General features: G+C 42.2%; 1 protein-coding gene across 6 annotated transcripts in view; it reads right to left on the bottom strand.

Annotated features, from left to right (window-relative positions):
• Positions 1-19,031, bottom strand: part of CACNA1G (calcium voltage-gated channel subunit alpha1 G) — a 236,304-nt gene that overhangs the window by 62,426 nt on the left and 154,847 nt on the right. For 3 of the 6 annotated variants that reach the window (XM_088482620.1, XM_088482626.1, XM_088482623.1), the window contains exons 21-25: positions 18,527-18,653; positions 18,123-18,248; positions 13,422-13,511; positions 11,724-11,937; positions 5,810-5,860 (exon numbers count right to left, since the gene is read on the bottom strand). In XM_088482620.1, coding sequence (XP_088338746.1) covers positions 5,810-5,860; positions 11,724-11,937; positions 13,422-13,511; positions 18,123-18,248; positions 18,527-18,653 — 608 coding nt within the window. The remainder of the gene's footprint in view (positions 1-5,809; positions 5,861-11,723; positions 11,938-13,421; positions 13,512-18,122; positions 18,249-18,526; positions 18,654-19,031) is intronic. The other 3 variants (XM_088482621.1, XM_088482622.1, XM_088482625.1) reach the window with 3 other exon arrangements.

Genomic DNA, 19,031 nt, shown 5'->3' with positions numbered 1-19,031 from the left:
ATCAGACCCGGCACAGAGCCCTTGCATTTTGCGACGCCAACGCAGGATATTCCTGAGTTGGCGCCGTTTACACTGGAGCCAGGTCTGCAGTGGCCCGGCTCTTCCGGCATTGCAGTGGACGCTTGGAGATGGAGTCATCTCCCAGCACCACTGAAGCCGGCCAATCAGGGTGGCAAGCAGCGCAATCCGAGTCATTGTGACCTGGACCGCGACGTTTACACTGCAGGATGGCACTGGAACAACCCATGGCCAACCCTGCAAAATACCTGATTTGGATCCCTGGGTTGCTGGACCCACGTGGATCCATTTACACTGACAAAAATCCTGGGTTGATACGCATCAACCCGCAATTTTTATGTCTGTTTAATGGGGTATTATTCAGAAGCCTGGACTCAGTAAATAAGTACTTAAGACCAAAATAAGACCTGCTATCTATTTCCTAAATTCCAGTATTCAGGGGTCTATTCAGCATTGATTTTTTTACATAAAAAATACGGAAACTATGATTTCTATATTTTTTATGTAAATCACCTATTCAGCAATGGGATAATGGAGAAGATAACGCAATTATCTTCTCCATTGATTCCCATCTTGCTGAATACCGCACTGTAGGGATCAGTCATTGAATTCTACAGTGCTTTAACACTTTTTGCTATTTAGCAAAGCAAAAAGTGTTAATTCATCCAATAAATATTTCCTTTATATAACGCCATTTCAGAATGGCATTATACGAAGAAAATACTTCCATTTCCCGAAAACTGCAGGGACAGAGGGAAATGTTCCCATAAGTCCTTGCAGCATCTTGTAAGCCCCCCAGTCTCCGTCACTGTGATTGGCGGCAGGTAAGTCACTCTAGAGGCTTTTAAAGCCTTTGAAATTGATTCATATGTGTATACAGGCTTTATACTAGCCTGTATACATGTATATTTATGTGCAATTATATTTTACATTTAAATCTAAATGTTAAATATAAAAGCACATAAATATACATGTATACAGGCTAGTATAAAGCCTGTATACACATATCAATCAATTTCGGGAGGCTAAAGCTATACTTACTGCTCCGCGGTCACCGGGAAGCCAGGACGGAGACTGTTCCCGAGCGCATGACTGAACATGCGCAGGGAACAAACAGAAAGGATTGTTTTCGGAATCCCGAAAACAATCCTTTCTGTGACATCGCAGGGACAGCGTGATACTGCAACTGCTGTTCCTGCTCAAAATATTGCTGAATAGGTTACATATTTTATCATAATTGATAAAATATTGTGACGATGTTGCCCGATAATATTCTGGGCAACATCGTCATTGTTGCTGAATAGACCCCCAAGCCTCTTCCCACAGTGTACTCTGTGGTCAGTTATTTATAAGCTATCTGACAAATGTCGGCACGTGTTTTCTGGAGGTGGAGATGATTTCAGGCAGAAGTCCTGTGTATTAATTACTTCACTGCTGCTACAAATGTACTTATAATAAATGAGTACATATTTGGTGAGTCCCTCCCTTGGAACCCACTTTATTTGCTCTGTAGGACCCCGGATAAAATTGTATAATCACAAGCACTGGTGTTAAGACTTTCATGTCATTATAGTGTTATTATGCAACGTGGAGTCAGTGGGAATTCAACATGCCATGACCTACTGAGCAGATGCCACGAGGGGTGCAAAGAGTAAAGTCTAAAGAGGACGATCTGTTTCGTGGAACTGCCCTTTTACAGGCATTTGTTTCACATCTGTTCTCCCACATTTTTACCAGCTTCTCAATAACATTTATGATATTAATCAAACTTTGTAATAGTTAATCCTTGTGAAAACTGTGAACATTATTCTGAACTTTGCCCACACTTCAGATTTCCCAATACAAAACAGGACTTTTTTTCAGCAAAATGAAAAAAATATTTCAATCTGGCCAATTATACTTCTATTCACAGCTGCCATTATAGCAAGGACTGCAAACCTCACAGATAAAAGCTCTTCTTCATCCAGTGTAATGTGTAATGCTGGCAAGCTACCACTATTTTTCAAGGTCTAGTTTTACATCTGTATATATAGTCTGTATATCTGGTTGTTTCAAGTCCTCCATTTAATGATGTAGTAGATTTAGCATTGACCTCATTTCATATTAAATGTCATCCTTGAATAGGCACAGTTATTGTTGGCAGGGCCGGTGTAACCCACTCAGCAAATCCTGCACTGCAGGGAGGCGCCAGGCTGGAGAGGTGCTCTCCCTGCAGAGCTGCTGAGTCCTTTGTTGCTGCTGTAGAGTCTGAGCGGCTCTTCATACACACTTGTGTGCACTGAGAGAAGAGCCGCTCTTACACACTTTCCTGATCAAAACAAACTCCCTCTTCCTGGCTGCTCCTCTCTGCTGCGGTGAGCCTTACCTGCTGTGACAGGCAGGTTCAGTGTTACTCAAGAACACAGGGCCTGATTCAGATCCGGACGGTATCTGCGTCCGTTTGCAATTGCCGATGGTTGCTAATCTGCAAATGCGTATGCATCACAGTGAGCATGCGCAAACTACACTGTGCGATCACAGATCCCTCGCTCGCCCAGCAAAACCAGCCCAGCAGAGTGAGTGACAGAAGAGGCCGTTTGTGGGTGGTGACAGGGGCAGTCCAGTAAAAACGGGGGGGTTGGAGATGCGAACGCAGACATGCCCGAGTGTTTCAACGCCGTTTTAGAGGTGTGCATAATTAACAGACAGCGTCATAGTACACGTCAACAGCCATTTTTTTCCTCGCAATGCTTGCGGTAAAAAAAAGCTACCACAAGCATCATACGAGCGTACGCTCATAGCGAACAGGTCTGAATCAGGCCCACAGCTCCTTACCAGCACCACAGCTTGTTCTTCCCGGGTCTTCCCCTTCCTTCCCTCTACAGCTGCGCCGGCCTGTGAGACCAGCTATGGAAGCAGGCAGCGGGCTGAGCAGCTCCTCCACCGGCGGCCGGCTCGGCCGTCTTTTTTTTCCCATGGCCGGGTCCACCCCTTCCTTCCCTCTGCGGCGCTACGCCTGACTTGCATGCTGTGCTGTCAAAATTAATGATAGCCAAGTAGCAAGCTGCAGCTGCCAGCGCCATTTGTTCCCCCTGCCGCGTCCTCCCCTGAGTCCACTCCCTTCTTCTCCCCTCCCCAACTGACCTGGCTCTATTCCCTTCCCCAACTGACCTGGCTATCTCCAGTGCCGCCCTCTCTCCTCTCCCCTCTGCTCCATATGTTCCCAGTTCCCCTCCTCTCTCATAACATCATAACAGGTCAACTCAGGAGGGGAATGAAATGGCGTCCAGCCAAAGAGGAACTTCAAGAAATTGAGAAGAAGTGGAGAAGACAAATAGTTGCAGAAAAAATGGTAAGTTTTATTTTAAATGTTTATAATATATTTATTTCATTAGGTAATATGTATATGTGTATTAATATAATAAATAATACAGTATATTTAATATTTTCATTGAAATATACACAGTGTATATTTCATTCAAAATATTAAATATATCATTTATTATAATTTATTAAGGATGCGGTAATAATCCCAACTGCGGGGATTCCATCAGTCAGAATGCCGTTGCTGCAATCTCGACACAGAATACCGGTGCCGGCATCCCAACTGCCGGGATCCCGAAGGTATGTCCTGGGGTTAGGGGGAGGGTTAGGGTTAGGAACAAAGGGGAGGGTTAGGTTTAGGCTGCAGGGTGGGAGAGTTAGGTTTAGGCACTAGGGGGAGGTTAGGTTTAGACTGCAGGGAGGGTTAGGCGCAGGGTCGGCGCAACGTGCTCAGCTGGCCCTTCACTGCAGGGAAGCAGCAGGCTGGAGAAGCGCTGCCGCTGCCAACTGCATTTGCCGGGTGCCCGCTGAGATTTTGTTACCGGCAGGCACCCAGCAGCTCCTTCCCTGCAGCGGCAGCCAGAGACTGGAGCTCGCTCCTGAGCTCCGACTTCTGTCTCCCGCAGTGGGTGAATGAAGAGCAGTCATGACGTCTTTCCCACATTGCCCAGCGCAAGGACCGAGGATGGAGCCGTTGAACAGTGGCAGGTGCAGGAGTGGTGCTTTAGGTAAGTATAGTATTGTGTTGTGTGTGTCTGTGTCTTTATGTGTAAGGGGAACTACTACTGGGGCACTACTAAGGCACTGTATAAGGGGCACTAATACTGGGGGCACTACGTAAGGGGCACTACTACTGGGGCACTGCATAAGGGGTAATACTAGAGGGGGCATTGCAAAAGGGGCACTATTACTACAGGGTTCATTGCAAAAGGGGCACTGTTACTACAGGGGGCATTGCAAAAGGGGCACCACTACTGTGGGCATTGCATTAGGGGCACTACTACAGTGGACATTGCATAAGGGGAACTACTACTGGGGGCATTATATGTATAAGGGGCACTACTGTGGCCATTGTGTATAAGGGGCACTACTGTGTGTCGTAATGGGAATAAGGGACACTACTGTGAATAAGATTGTGCTACTATGTGGCGTAATTTGAATTAGGGATACTATTGTGTGACCACATCCCTTTATTTGAGATCACGCCCCTTTGTGCACCATTCGTCTACGGCACGCACTGTCCCTTTGTAAAAAAACTGGAAGGAAGGGCACAAATTTATAGTTTGCAGGAGGGCGCCATACACTCTAGCACCGGCCCTGATTGTTGGTAATCATGTCCCATACTAGTGCTCAGTGGTGATCAACTATATGGTAAAGAAATATATTTCCTATAATATCGGGGTTTATTTTGCTAATACTATATTGATTTAGAAAAATATTTGTCAATTGTAGTGGTGATCATGGCATCCAAGCCAAGCCTGGGGCAATAACCATTTGACAGTATTATCATCTACAATGCTAAGAGTTAGGGTGGCTACACACTTGCACGATATCGGCCCGATTTGGCTGATTTGGCCAAATCGGAATGACAAATCGGGCATATCGTGCAGTGTGTATGCCCGATTTGTGCACTCCCGCGGTCGCATGCGATATCGTGTGATTGCCTGTGCTGCACGGCCAATCACACAATATCGCATGTGAGGCTGTACATTTTAATGAAGGACGGACCAGTGATCGCTTCGTCGTTCATTAAATCTTTTAAGTGTGTACCGGCAATCATGCAATGTCCAGAGTGAGGGCAAATCGCTCTGAATATCGGCACAATTGCCGGTCGTTTAGTTGTGTACCACCACTCTTAGGTATGCTTCTAAAATACACTACCAAGGGACAATGGGCCTGATTCAGCTTGGATTGCAGTTGCTAATACGCATGCAATCGGGTAATCGTTGCATTATGCGTATGCAGCGTAGTGCGCGAGCCGGCATCTACGCAGACCCATCGCTGAGTAATTGACAGGAAGCGCAGGGATAATTATCTGTTAGGTAACTGACAAGCTATATATTTTTCTCTTCATTATTAGGACTATGTCTTTTTTAATAAAAAATGTTATATGTTTTATTGAACACTTAAAATCATCAATCGACATTTTGTTTACAAATTTTAGGAGGCTTTTTGTGTAGCCAACCTTTTCCAATTTCTTATTTGGAGTACAGTAGCTTACTGGAACCTATAATGTTAAACCAACACTGTATTTTTTATCTATTTATAAACTGACTCTGAATTAATATAAAATAGTCCCTGTGGCAGTCCCTGTGTATGAGTGCAATGAATTTTATTCTTGTGAATTGTAACACCACGATGGAATGTGTGAGCCATGAGATAAACAAACAAGACTTCACACACAGTTTAGTGGACGTCTGACATCAGACAGCAATTAGTTACATAACACAGTCGCTATGCTGGGACAATACACCACATCTGCCAGTACCTTGTGTTGGACTGGCTGAAGGCTCCAACATTAAATCATCCAGCATTAGATCTAAAAGAATGAGATGCTGTTAATTACTGTAGCATTTGGAAACACTCTGAATTTTGCCTTGTGACCTCATAAATTATTGATCAGATACTGCGACCTGTTACTCATATTCGGAAATTAAAGTCCTATTTACACTTGTCTAGCAAGTTGATTAAATCCATCTCAGAAAGGAGTAAATATGCAAAAGCCAGCCACTCACTGTCCTACTGTACTAATCCTTCTTTATAGCCCAATAATCTCCCGACAAAATCATCATACAATTTCGTCAAACATTTCCGGCTTCATTGAATCTCACAACCACATTATACAGCATACCTCATAATGATCCTATACATTTTGATAGTATCGTTACCTGGCCTCACTGCTGTCCTGGGAAAACACACGATACAACATTAGGCCAATAAGCATTACACACTAGCCAAATACTCCAAGCCAATCTTACCAACTAAATTGCAACATTCAACTACATTTAAGAATCACTATAACCAAGCAAGGGAGGAACGGAGCAAGGGCATAACCTTTCAGCGTAATGTACCACTTCATCTTCAATTTGTATTGTCAGAATATGATAACAAGAATATGCATGTACGTTTTGTGGCACAATACCCAAAAGTATTTAAAGAGCTTGTCCACCTTTATATAATATATTCATGTAATAACATTGTATTAACATAATGTATTCGCCTGCGCATGCCGTTATACTATATACAGTGTTTATCTCTCCGGGAGTGTTTATTTGCATTACATGCATCTGGGCTGAAGCAGAATTGGTAGGCAACTTACTCCAAGAATTGTGGAATAAAAAATTGTATATGTATGCACATATGGAGAACTGTACACATCTTCAGATGTATCTGGGTGTACAAGGGCAGTATATGCGCTTAGTATGCTGAAAGTCATCATTATAATCACAGTATATTTGCACCTGCCCTATAGCAGGTTCAAAAGATACACATCCAAGCAGGCATGTATACACATAATTGCAGGTCTGAATAATATACATTTACCTGAAGACTCCCCTACTGAACTTTGCACATGTGAGAACACCCACTGACACCCCCGTTCTCCCTCTCAGGTCGCACGGCATTTTGCGTCCCACTCTGTATCCCCACACTAGCAGCAGCTCGCTTTCTGAACATTTGCAGTGTGAAATCCACCATACTAAATGGCCCAGTACTCACTCTGCAGCTTTGTCTCATGTCAAAAATAAACTCAGATATAACTAAATTATAATAATAGCAAATAATAGTATAGCCTAATGATATAGATCAATGTCTGGGCATCTCAGAAGGAAACTAGAAAGATAAAGCATTATATTTAGTCAATGTGACAGGACAGCATGTGCCAGCCAGTACATCAAAATCATCTGAAGGGTGAAGATCCATAACATGGTCTCTCTCTATAGGATAAACTGTAGAAATGAATAAAGAAATCTCTCATAAATACAGCCAAAGCACCTATACACCGTACATTTGTAAGGTCAACCATATCTAAATGAATACATAGAAAAAAAAAACCTCAATGCCTCTGACAGGCACCATGCTACCAGCCTTTCTACTTCCCCAGTATCTACACAGCTGCCAAAGCACCTAATTTGGTTCTATATCTCACAAGGCTTCAACAAATACTGCTATTGTCCTGTTGCATGTCCTAAATAAAAATAGGGATTACGTGTTATGGTAGTGATCATTTTGTAAAGTAAGTACGCTCTAGTTGACAGGCCATAATGTGTGTGTGTATATATATATATATATATATATATATATAAAATCTACAGGCGGTCAGCACACACTATAAACACCAAGCAGCATAATGCCTGTGGTAGCAATCATTGGTCCACAGTGGGTACCATTTCAATATTCCATGGTTGCATTTAGCAGAATGCACTCACCAGGACTTTTTTTTATGGTTTCAATAATAAAACATACTTTATTGATCACATGATGGTTACAAGGTTCCAAGTCGATGCTTCGACTGCATCAATGCAGCCTTCCTCAGGACACCACCAGTGAGCATAAGACATACAAACACCAAACCCCCAAGGCCGCCCTATATACCCAAGTCAATTAATCGAGCTCGTGATTAATTGACTTGGGTACATAGGGCGGCTTTGGGGGTTTGGTGCTTAAATGTCTTATGCTCACTGGTGGTGTCCTGAGGAAGGCTGCATTGATGCAGTCGAAGCGTTGACTTGGAACCTTGTAACTAATATAACTCGCTATTCTCTAGATAGAACTCGGGCAATGTAATAGAGTGCAAGTGCTTCACTCGCATATATTACTGCCTGAGAACTCACAAAAACAATAGACCAGATCAGGATAGCGAGTTTATCCTGAGCAGGTCAGAATAACACAGAAACATGCACATATCCATGAGATACGTGCATGTTTCTATGTGTGTACATATAAAAACACTTTTAAAAGTAAAAAAAAAAAAGACATGCACCCCCTCCCCATAAGCATAACCAGCACCGGTTCTAAAAATACAGGGTCCAAAATGCGTAGGGGGCCTCTGTATATTAAGTACCAGCACAGGGCTCTTCTGAGCCAGTCCTGGTTGTGGAAAAACAGGGGACAAAACAAGTAGGGGTCCCCTGAAATTTCTATAACCAGCACTGGACTCTTTCCAGCGGGTAGGTAATGCCACAGCCAGGGAAAACCTTTCATCGGTTTTCCCAACCAAAGCATTACTCCTGACTGCTAGTCATCCCAGGCCGGGGAACTCTGGGGAGGTGGGGACCCCCCAATAAAGGGGTTCCCCTCTCCAGGGCACCCCAGGCATAGGCTGATAGGCCCCTGGCCGGTGGGTGCCGGGTTGATAGTGTAAATGTGTTGTGTAAAATAGAAGTGTTAAAATTGTCTTTAGCTGTGGTACTACACCCCGCATGCTGTTATTTGGAGAACCACAAGTACCAACATGCAGGGCATTATGGGCCTGCTGGTACCTGTAGTTCCACAGCCAAATAAATATTTAAATAAAGATAAGACACACTGTGAAACTACAATTTTATTTAAACACACATGCACACTCACACTAACTGACACACATACTCATCTAGTATCCCTGATGACATCATGTCCCCTTGTCCAGTAGTATTCCATAGGTGTACCTGTAATAAAAACTCCATACTCACCTCTCCTATGCGATGTTCAAGTCCTCTTCGGTCCCTGTAGGTATCCATGGGGTTAAAAAAAAAATACATAAATCGGAAACCATGCCAGACAGGAGGAAAGTTATGTTTCTACACATACCTTTCCTCTGTGCGAAAGAGTGGGGTCCATGTGTGGCCAGTCATTGCAGGAGCCGCCAGTCAATCAGCAGGCGTCTCCGTCGGAGTTGCTCGCTGATTGGCTGCGTGCGGTCAGCCTGTCTCCTCCATAGACTTCAATGGTGAGAAATTGCTATTGAAGTCTATGGTGAGAACCGCAACCTAGTATCCAGTGATGTAACACTGGATACTAGGTTGATACAAGGTTCACCTCAAGTAACCTTGTGGTTACATCATTGGATACAATGTCGCGGTGCAAACTGGATTTTTACTTTAATTCGTGACCTATTACATTTGGCCCTTAGTCCATCTGTCAACAAACTTTCATATTCCCTTATTAAAAATGTTTTAGGTCGAGCTGTGAGCCATGAATGCACTGCTGTCTTCACCTCTTCATCAGACATGAATCTTCGTCCTCTTAGGGCTTCAATTTAGGGCTGCAACATAATCCACTGTCACTCGTCTATCCAACAGAATCAGTTTTTAGTGCACGCTCAATGTTCTCATCAGTCGTGGACATGGACGGGCGTCCGGCTCCCTCTTCATAGCTGACACTTGTGCGACCTTCTTTGAAAATCTCTATCCATTCACACACACTTCTTCATGACTACTCCATACTGTGCACAAAGTCTTCGATAAATATTGGCACCAGACACACCCTCACACCACAAAGACAGAATCACTGCACGCTGCTCTTCTTTCGTGTAAATCACAAGTGGGGCATCCATTTTTTCTTGCACTACACGTAACACGTTCAAACCTAGTACGGAAAGCGCTGATAAGACAGTGTGGCCAACAGAAGTTTTAATATAACTGGAGTGCGGATAATTTTTGACTCACCCTTGTATAATGTATATATATACTACACTATCAGGCGCATGTCTTTTTTAACCCCCTTTTTCATATATATATATATATCTATATATATATATATCTATATATATATATTATAGTGTATATATATATATATAAATATATATATATATACACATACACACACAGACACATATATATATATATATATATATATATATAGTTTTTAATAGAGATCAGCAGGAGTTGCAAACAAAACTAAAGGTGAAGTGCCAGACATGTAAAAATAATCAGTATTGTACTTTAAAAAACAATCATACTGTATAGCTCATTAAGATGAGAGTACATCTGCAAAATAGTGCTATATAGTTATGGGATTGTTAAACATTATTAGTAGGCAGAACACCTCTCTCCAGTGACACCAGTAGGAGCTACAGTGTAATGGTAAATACAGCCAAGCAACTAGAGTTAATTTCACTTGCATTTTCCTGGTTATTCTGTTTCAGAAAAACTAACAAGCATTTATAGTCACTAAATAATCTGTTACCATGAAAACTGTATATGTCTTGCTTTTTGATGTATATCTATCATGGCAGGATCCTTGTTCACTTAGCAAGAAGAGTCATCACAAAACAATTGCAAATATAACATCAGCATTATAAATACATGCTGTGGTTCACACAACTGTATTAAAAACTTTTATCATTATTGATTAATTTGCATCATTTTCAAGAATCTCCATGCTTTCTGACTTCCTACATGCACAATAGTATAACATGTTCAAACTATGGATTGGCTTTACCATATAATTTCCATTGATTCTGGACTTAATTTGATACCTTCTAAGTAGTGGAAAGCATGTTTTACTATTGGATGCTTATTACAGTAGTATTTGCAAGACTTAATAATATGCAAGGAGAAAGGTTTGAAAGTTTAGTTTTATGTTGTAGTGCCAATCCATTGTATCTTCTAATAATTTTAATTCATAGATCTTGAATAAATGGTTCACCAAAATTAATTTCAAGTCTTATTTTAGGGTCTGTTAAAGCTCTAATAAAGATGAGACAATAAAGTAATTGAAAGCTTAGAAAAACATGAATGTATAAAGATGCAGGACTACATTTTCTATGCTGATGATAAAGACTGTTAATATGTATGTTAGGCATGACAGTATGCAGGTCCCAATAGTCCCACATACAAGTAGAGCTATACATATGGTGGATTCGTTAGCCACTTTGACTAATATAGATCAAATTGGCCCTAAATCAATGCATGTCTATAGCTTCAACAATCACTAAAGATGGCTAAGAACATTTAGAGATTTAATTGTTCCCAACTAAAATGTAGAAGTCCAGTGACCATGTTGGTATGTGTGTGCCGTAATTATTATTATACAGCAACTGTAGACCAGGACCCCTCCTCCTTACATGATCATTACCGCTGACCTTTCTATGTCTTATAGATGCACATGGTTCTAGATGGACAAGTGTTGAGGCCACGTATATGGGGAACATAATACAATGGACTATAAATATGTAACTAAATAATAAAACACACTTCTGGTGAACCATTCATCAATTTCAATGAGAAATAAATAGCAGAATAAAGTCCTACTTGTTGCAGCCAGCTATTGCTTCATCTCCTTGATAACAAACTATAATACTACCTATCCATGCACAGCTAGAGTACAGTATCCATGCCTCTAATAAGCGGCCATCTCAGCAAGGGAGTGAGCGCCTGTCAACGATCAAGCAGCACTCAGAATAATGTTCAAAGACTACCGACCGGCTAGCTCTCTCTCCTTACTCCTTCTCTTTTTCTCCATCCTGCGCAGTCTTTTCTCTTCTCTTCTCTTGGCTTCTTCTTCCTCTTGGTGCTGTCGACACTTGTGAAAATTCTCCACCACAACCCCCACAAACATATTGAGGACAAAGAAAGCAACAATCAGCAGGAAGGATATGAAGTACAGGAGCATCCAGGGGTTGTAGTTCATCACTGGCTGAAAAGAATGAACAGAACTGTCAGTAATTGGACAGGTCATTGGTGTTAAAGCGATGACCAAGGCCAGTTATTTCTGCAACATTTTTATGAAAACTTCAAATCTGAGATGACTAAAATATAATACACTATATAGTATAGCCTAAGTCACAAAATAATATTAGATATGTCCGTCTTAGGGTCAGTCTTTAGCTTTTTTTCAAAAACAAAACAAAAAAGATTTGCTTTTAGTAAAGCAAAAAACAGTGTACACAAAATGTCTGAAAAGCAAAAGATAGTCTTTAACTTTACATTTATTATTGCTATTCATAATTACTAAATGACATACACAAGTGCATGCATCTACCAACCCGCTGTTAAGTGCAATCAGTAATCAATTAAATGAAGACATGGCAGATTTCGACAGCGTAAAATCACTTTTTTATGCAGTTTCTTGTCAAGTATCATGTCTCCTTATGGATCATGTAAAACCGCAATTGTACATAACTATTACATGTTTATTAATAATGTTTAGGTACATTGCGAGAGAGTCACAAAAAGCACACACTGGCCATCACTATGAAAAAGTTTAGTTCAATTAGCCTCATTCATAGTCAGGGGTGCCAAGAGGGTACATATTGCCTTGGCTTGTCTGGGTGACCCAGTGCGGGTCCGAGCCAATTATGGAGGTAGGTCTTAGTCCCCCAAGACACATGAGGATAATTTATGCCAGTGCACAGATTATTTACAGTGCATTGTTATGTGAGCTGGCTGTGCCATGCACCAAGGCTTAGCCATGCCCCTACCAATACCGAGGCCCACAAGATGTCTTGGTAGCCCTGCTCGCATGCACCTTTGCGAACGTGTCCACAAATCAGAGTCAAGCGCAGGTCAACAGTTTCTCTGCAGCCGCTAAATGGATATTTCTGGGCGGTAACAATATGAATGCACACCATAAACCATTTTGTTGGTCTTTTGTAGGCATGCAGCCAGATCTTTTGTGGAACAAGTAGCCAAATTTACACATTATTCTGATTCTTTGTGGGCATGTAACCAGATTTGCCCACTATTCTGAGACGTCCATATGCATTCTGGACGTCAAGTTCAGATAGATCTTGTGCACCTAGTATGGGGCAGATGTAAGTGCGGATTATTATAATGACGATGGCTGCTTTTGTATACAGGATAAATGTATGTTGTGGTACAGAGTGATCCCAAGGATGCATACACAAGGGCAGGTAACTAATAATCTATCTGTGTGGCAGAATTCTCACCACAATCCTCTGGACTTTTGTGATGCTGCCCATGGTTTGGAGATTTCATTCGACTTCATGTAGAGGCAAGAACCTTACAGATATGGCATATTTATATGAAATAATCAAAACATGCATTTAGCCCCTTTGTATCCAAGTAAGATATCTCCTTGGGATCTAACATTCACTTGCAAAATGATTTCACTTTAAAAACACAAGTTTTTATTTAAAAGCATAATTACACATATTATACCTGCTGGTCTACTCCCACCGCATCTAGTCCATCGTACATGATGTCTACCCATCCATCTTTCGATGCCAGGACAAACAAAGACATTAGCGCCTGTTTAGAAACAAATTATGGACAATGTAATCTGGTCTTGTTCATATTTGTACATTGTTAAATGTTTTTGATACAGTTCTATAATATTCTGCACTTCATCATACCCATAAAAACAGGTGACGGAAAACTAAACTGAAAATGTTAAAAGTGTTATGTTTGAAACTTGAATGTAAATTGTACTATTCAGTCTTACCCACTTCTCTAATACAACTTTATTTAAAACTTTAACCGAGTATTTTTTCCTAATAACAATCTGAAATAAAACCACATATCACAGTTCCTAGGTGGCCCAGTCATAGAGCTAAATCTGGAATAACAAACTACAGCTGCCTGTGACATCACTGGTCCTTTTTCTGACAATCACTCTCCCAGAATTTGAATTCTACAAATGCATAGGGGGAGATGTATCAAGCTTTGTAGAGAGATAAAGTAGAGAAGTAGCCCAAAGCACCAATCTAGCCGTGTATGAAATGACAGAAGCTGATTGATTGCTTTGGGCAACTTCTCCATGTTATCTCTCTCCAAGACTTGATACATCTCCCCTCTAGAGTGAAACAGGACTCCAAGCAAACTAAATTTGCAGATAAGAAAAAAACACAGCATAGTACAAAATAAATTTAAGAGTTAACAAATTAAATAAAAGACAGGCATTTAGTTTTTTTTTTTAAAACAAACAAAGGGCCATTCATGAAATGCTAGATTACACAGGTAAGTCTACTAGAGTGGATAATACTAGAGTGGGTAATATTATGGCACCTTATTCATTATCCCTTATGGGCCTGTTTCACATGCAGAAACACTAAGTAATGGCCCATTCATTATTAGGGATCTGATGTGGCCTCCTCTTATCCAGCAAACTCCAAAAACTTAAATTTTTTGGAATTTGTTTGTGGGAACTCACATCATCTTTGGATGGCGCTAGTTACAGATAGCCTGCTCCTTCCAATTGTAAGGAGTTCTGGGGGTCTATTCATGGAGCTGAGAAAAGCCATGTTTTGTGTTAAACAGGGCTTTTCTCTGCTTTCTGCCATTTATAAAGCAAGTTACCATGGAGAAGCTTGTCTCTTCTCCAGCAGTGCACTTGTTCCGTGCCTGAATCGCATCGCCATACTCTTGTATTGTGAGTGCTCCGCTTTTCGTTGCTTTGGCTGCACCGCATTCACCATCTCAGGATGGCGAAGTGTGATGTTTGTGTATTAAAAGGACAGGGAACTTGCCTGTTCTTGTTCCAGGTCCCTGTCTTCCGTTGTTGCTCTGCTCCTTTTTTCCCATGAGCCATTACTGCTGATTCACAGCAAGTGTCAGGTGCATGCAAGGAACAGAAGAGGAAAAAAATCCGAAAATACCATGGAAACAAAGAGAAGACCGGACCGTGCCACCAGCGTATACCGCATTGCTTTTGATCTAATCGAACTGATGCGATCTATAGTGATAAGTAACAATACTGTACTGCACATCTTAATGAATAGACCCCATGAAGTGAGAAGAGGGATCTGAACCTATTCCTCTACCTCCAGCGGCCCGCTCTGTGCACATGCGTGAAACTTTCACTGCTAGTAATTAGTGGTGAAAGCGTTAGTGAAAGGATCGCAGGACAACTGCTTTTCGGAGCAATGTTCTGGTCCGTTTCTATCCACTACCGTATGTGGCTAGTTGAATACTTAATTATCATGACTCTCGATAATGAATAGGCCCCTTAAGGAGGATGTATAGAAAGTTCTAAGCATTTTCTATGAAAATAAGGATTATGAAAGACTTGAATGAGAATATCACTCCCATGACAGGCTATTTTGCATTTATGCATACAGTTTGACTTACATACTTTATTTATATATTTATTTACTTATACATAAATTATATCTGCATGTATTTCCTGTTGCATTAGAACATTAATGTATGTAAAGATGTGTGTGCCCTCTAAGCATTTAACAATTTGAAATTTGAATGGTAAATAAAGTATCAAAATATTATCAAAGTAATTTATCTTCATGTATAGATGTGTTCAACTACACCTTTGCTGAAATCACTCCAAATAGCCACAGACTTTGCAACTTAGCCACATCACGCCTCCTGCCAGCAACTTTTTCCTCAAAATATGCATTTCATGCGCATCACTAATACAACAAAAATACAATGCAAGGCTCCACCGACTGCTGGCACAGGCATTTCATGTACTGCTCTGTGCGATTAAGACACTAATAACAAAGCATCTGGCCCAAGTTCATCTCAGTGGAGTAAATTCAACCCAGTCGCCCAAACGCAAGTTAGAATTTGGTGCCCCCCCCCAGAATAAAAGGGAAAATAAATATGGTGCATATCTATCTATCTATCTATCTATCTATCTATCTATCTATCTATCTATCTATCTATCTATCTATCTATCTATCTATCTATCTCACACATTGGCCCCTTCAAGAAAAAAACAAACACATAGGCCCTCATTCAGACCCACTCGCGAGCGGCTGTCCGCTCGCAAGTGGGTCGATGGTCTGCACTGCGAATGCGCACGACGGAGGGAGCTCCGTCGTGCGCATGCGCGAGACGCGCCGAGTGAAGGACTTTCCTTCGCTCGGAGTGTCTCATCAAAGGGGGCGTGCTGTCGATGTTGACTGACAGCACGCCCCCTTTGCGGGCGTGCCGGGGGCGTGCCTGCCAGACGGAGGCGTTCCCAAGGGAACGGCTACCGTCTGAAGCCGGCCCCACTGACATCACTAGTGATGTCAGTGGGAGTGATTTTGGCTCTGATAGAGCCAAAATCACTCCTGGCCTTGCGGTTGAAAACCTCAACCGCAGGCTGTTGATCGCAGTGGCGATGGTCGCGATGGTCAAGACCATCGCGACCATCATCCTGCACGCTCGCATATGCTGTGGGTGGTGACCCACAGCTATACGAGCGTCCAGGAGGATGCTCCATATTAATGGAGGTGGGCCCTGATTCAGAGCGAGCGCTCTGGTCAGAGCGTCCGGCTCTGAATCAGGGCCATTGTCCCCTACAGGAAAAAAAAACACACACATTGTCCCCCACGTCAAAACACACACACACACATTGTTCCTCACATGAAAAAAACACACGTGAAAAAAACACACACATTGTTTCCCACGTGAAAAAAACATACACATATTGTCCACAGGAAAAATATAAAACACATTGGCCCCCACAGGAAAATACACACATATTGGCCCCCTCAGGAAATAAACCCAAACACACTGTCCCTCCCATAGAAAAAAACACTCACATTGGCCCCCACATGAAAAAAAAACACAAATTGGCCCCCACATCAAAAAATTAAGACATTGACCCCCACAGAAAAAGAATGAAACACATTGGCCCACCAGAAAAAATAAATAAAACACATTGGCCCCCCACGGAGCAAAAATCAAAGACACTGGCCCACACATTAAAAAAAACACTATGGCCCCCACATAAAAATCAAGCACACACTAATTATTGTCCCAGTTTCCCACAGAAGTTTGTATCAGAGGAGAGAGAGGAGCTCCCAGTCTCTGAGCCGCGGGTGGCATCTGCACCCAGTAGTTGCAGCAGCCTCAGTCATTGCAGAGAGAGTGACAGAGCACTGTGTTTGTGGAGCTGCAATGCGGTGTGCAGCTGTGTTACCTATGATATAGCCCTGGCCACATTTGAGCCTCCCGTAAGAGCACAGCGCTGCCCGGGCCTGAAGTTAGAACTGGGCGAGCAGTGGAGAAATTAAGGAGGTGCCCCTTCAGAGAGGACAACTGCATTGGCTCCGGTTCCACCCCTGCTTGCGCCATATAGCACATAAATGCTAGGTGAATGATGACACATCTGTACTTTACATACTGTCTGTTTTTAAAATAAGATAAGGCCCATATACATACATACATGGAATTTAACAGCAGAAAATAAGCCACAGGTCCATATAGCCTGCTCTTTTCTGTGTGTGTTTGTTTTGGGATTTTTAAGAAGAGTATTGAGCTTGTCTAGAGGTCTGGGAGTGCAAGAGAGGCATATGTGGCTAGCTAGTACTGGTACATCATTTGCACCAACGCTCAGTATGTTTAGGAACACACCCTTACTGTTCTCCTATAGGAATCGGTATGTAATGCCGGCTGTTGGGATGCCTCCTGTCAAAATATTGACAGCGGCATCCCGATGGTTGGTATCCCGACCTCCTTCTCCCTCTAATCCTAACCCTCCTCTCTTGTAGCTTAACCCTAACCCTCCTCACCCTGCACCCTAACCCTCCCTCCATGTTAGTGCCTAAACCTAACCCTCCCCCCATGCCTAAACCTAACCTTCCCCCCTTAGTGCCTAACCCTACCCCCCCCCCCCCAGTGGTGCCTAACCCTAACCCTCCCCCCCTAAGGGTGCCTAAACCTAATATCCCCCCTCCTCCATAGCCTGAGAGCAGAACTTAGCTACAGAAACACATCCAACAACAATGTCAGAAGCTGCTCCAGCGGCAGCTCGTGGGTAACCAAATGGGCCCCTTAATTTGAGCATTCAACAGACACATATCTCCTGTAGTGTGTGTCTCCAGTACAGTGCAAGGTATATCTTTCCCCTCCAGTGTAGACAACTTCTTTGAATTCATAACAGTAAAATCACAAGAGCCATGTTGTTCTACATACCTGGCCAAGATTATCAAAGTTATATTTGTGTCGGGTCCATTTGTATTTGGCTTCAAAGCAGTCTGATTTATTTGTAATATTTCTTGTGTCCTCTCCCAGACAGTGAAAAAATTTTCCTTTGAAAAGCTGAATTGAATGAAAAGATAATATATTGGGATACTCAATAATACTGAAGGCATCTAATTTTGCAGCTCTCTAAGTAAAGTCCAGTAATTAGCACATGATATGTCCAAAACCACATTTGCTGTCACTGACCTACAGTAACATTCATTGTCACAACATATTCAATTTCAGACTTCACTTTGCCATCTCTTCCCCAGGAGGAAAGTATGTTTCTTTAATGTTACACCAATATTCTATTAAAACCGTAAGATTCCATGCATTTTATATTCTGTAAAATATACCTGAACACCAAGGATCCCAAATATGATGAAGAAGGCACAGCAGATCACCACAATGTTACCAATGGGCTTCAAGGAAGACATCAGAGTTTCAACTACAAGTTTTAGCCCTTGGGCACGACTTATAACCCTACATTAGAACAAAGAAATTACATTATACTCATTTTTTATTTTAAAGCAAATTATCACAATAAGTTTAAGATTATGTTGCTTTATCAAAACAACACTAGAGATCATTTGAATGCAAATACAAAGATTGATACAAACAATAGTAAAATGACAGAGGGCCTGATTCAGGCCCGCTCGCGAGCGCTAAGCGCTCGCAAGCGGGTCGATGGTGCCCTAGTGCGCATGCGCATGATGGAGGCTTCTCCGTCGTGCGCATGCGCGAGACCCGGCTAGCGACGGCGAAGCCGTCGCTCCGGGTCTCGCACCAAAGGGGGCGTGCTGCCGATGGTGAGTGACAATCACTCCAGGGCTTGCGGTCACCGAGACCCTACCGCAGGTT

The sequence above is a fragment of the Taudactylus pleione genome, unplaced genomic scaffold (genome assembly GCF_031769625.1).
Source record: "Taudactylus pleione unplaced genomic scaffold, aTauple2 ptg000290l, whole genome shotgun sequence".
In the NCBI taxonomy this organism is placed as follows: Eukaryota; Metazoa; Chordata; class Amphibia; order Anura; family Myobatrachidae; genus Taudactylus; species Taudactylus pleione.
The sequence above is the reverse complement of the archived record's forward strand: the minus strand, read 5'-3'. Positions and strand labels throughout refer to the sequence as shown.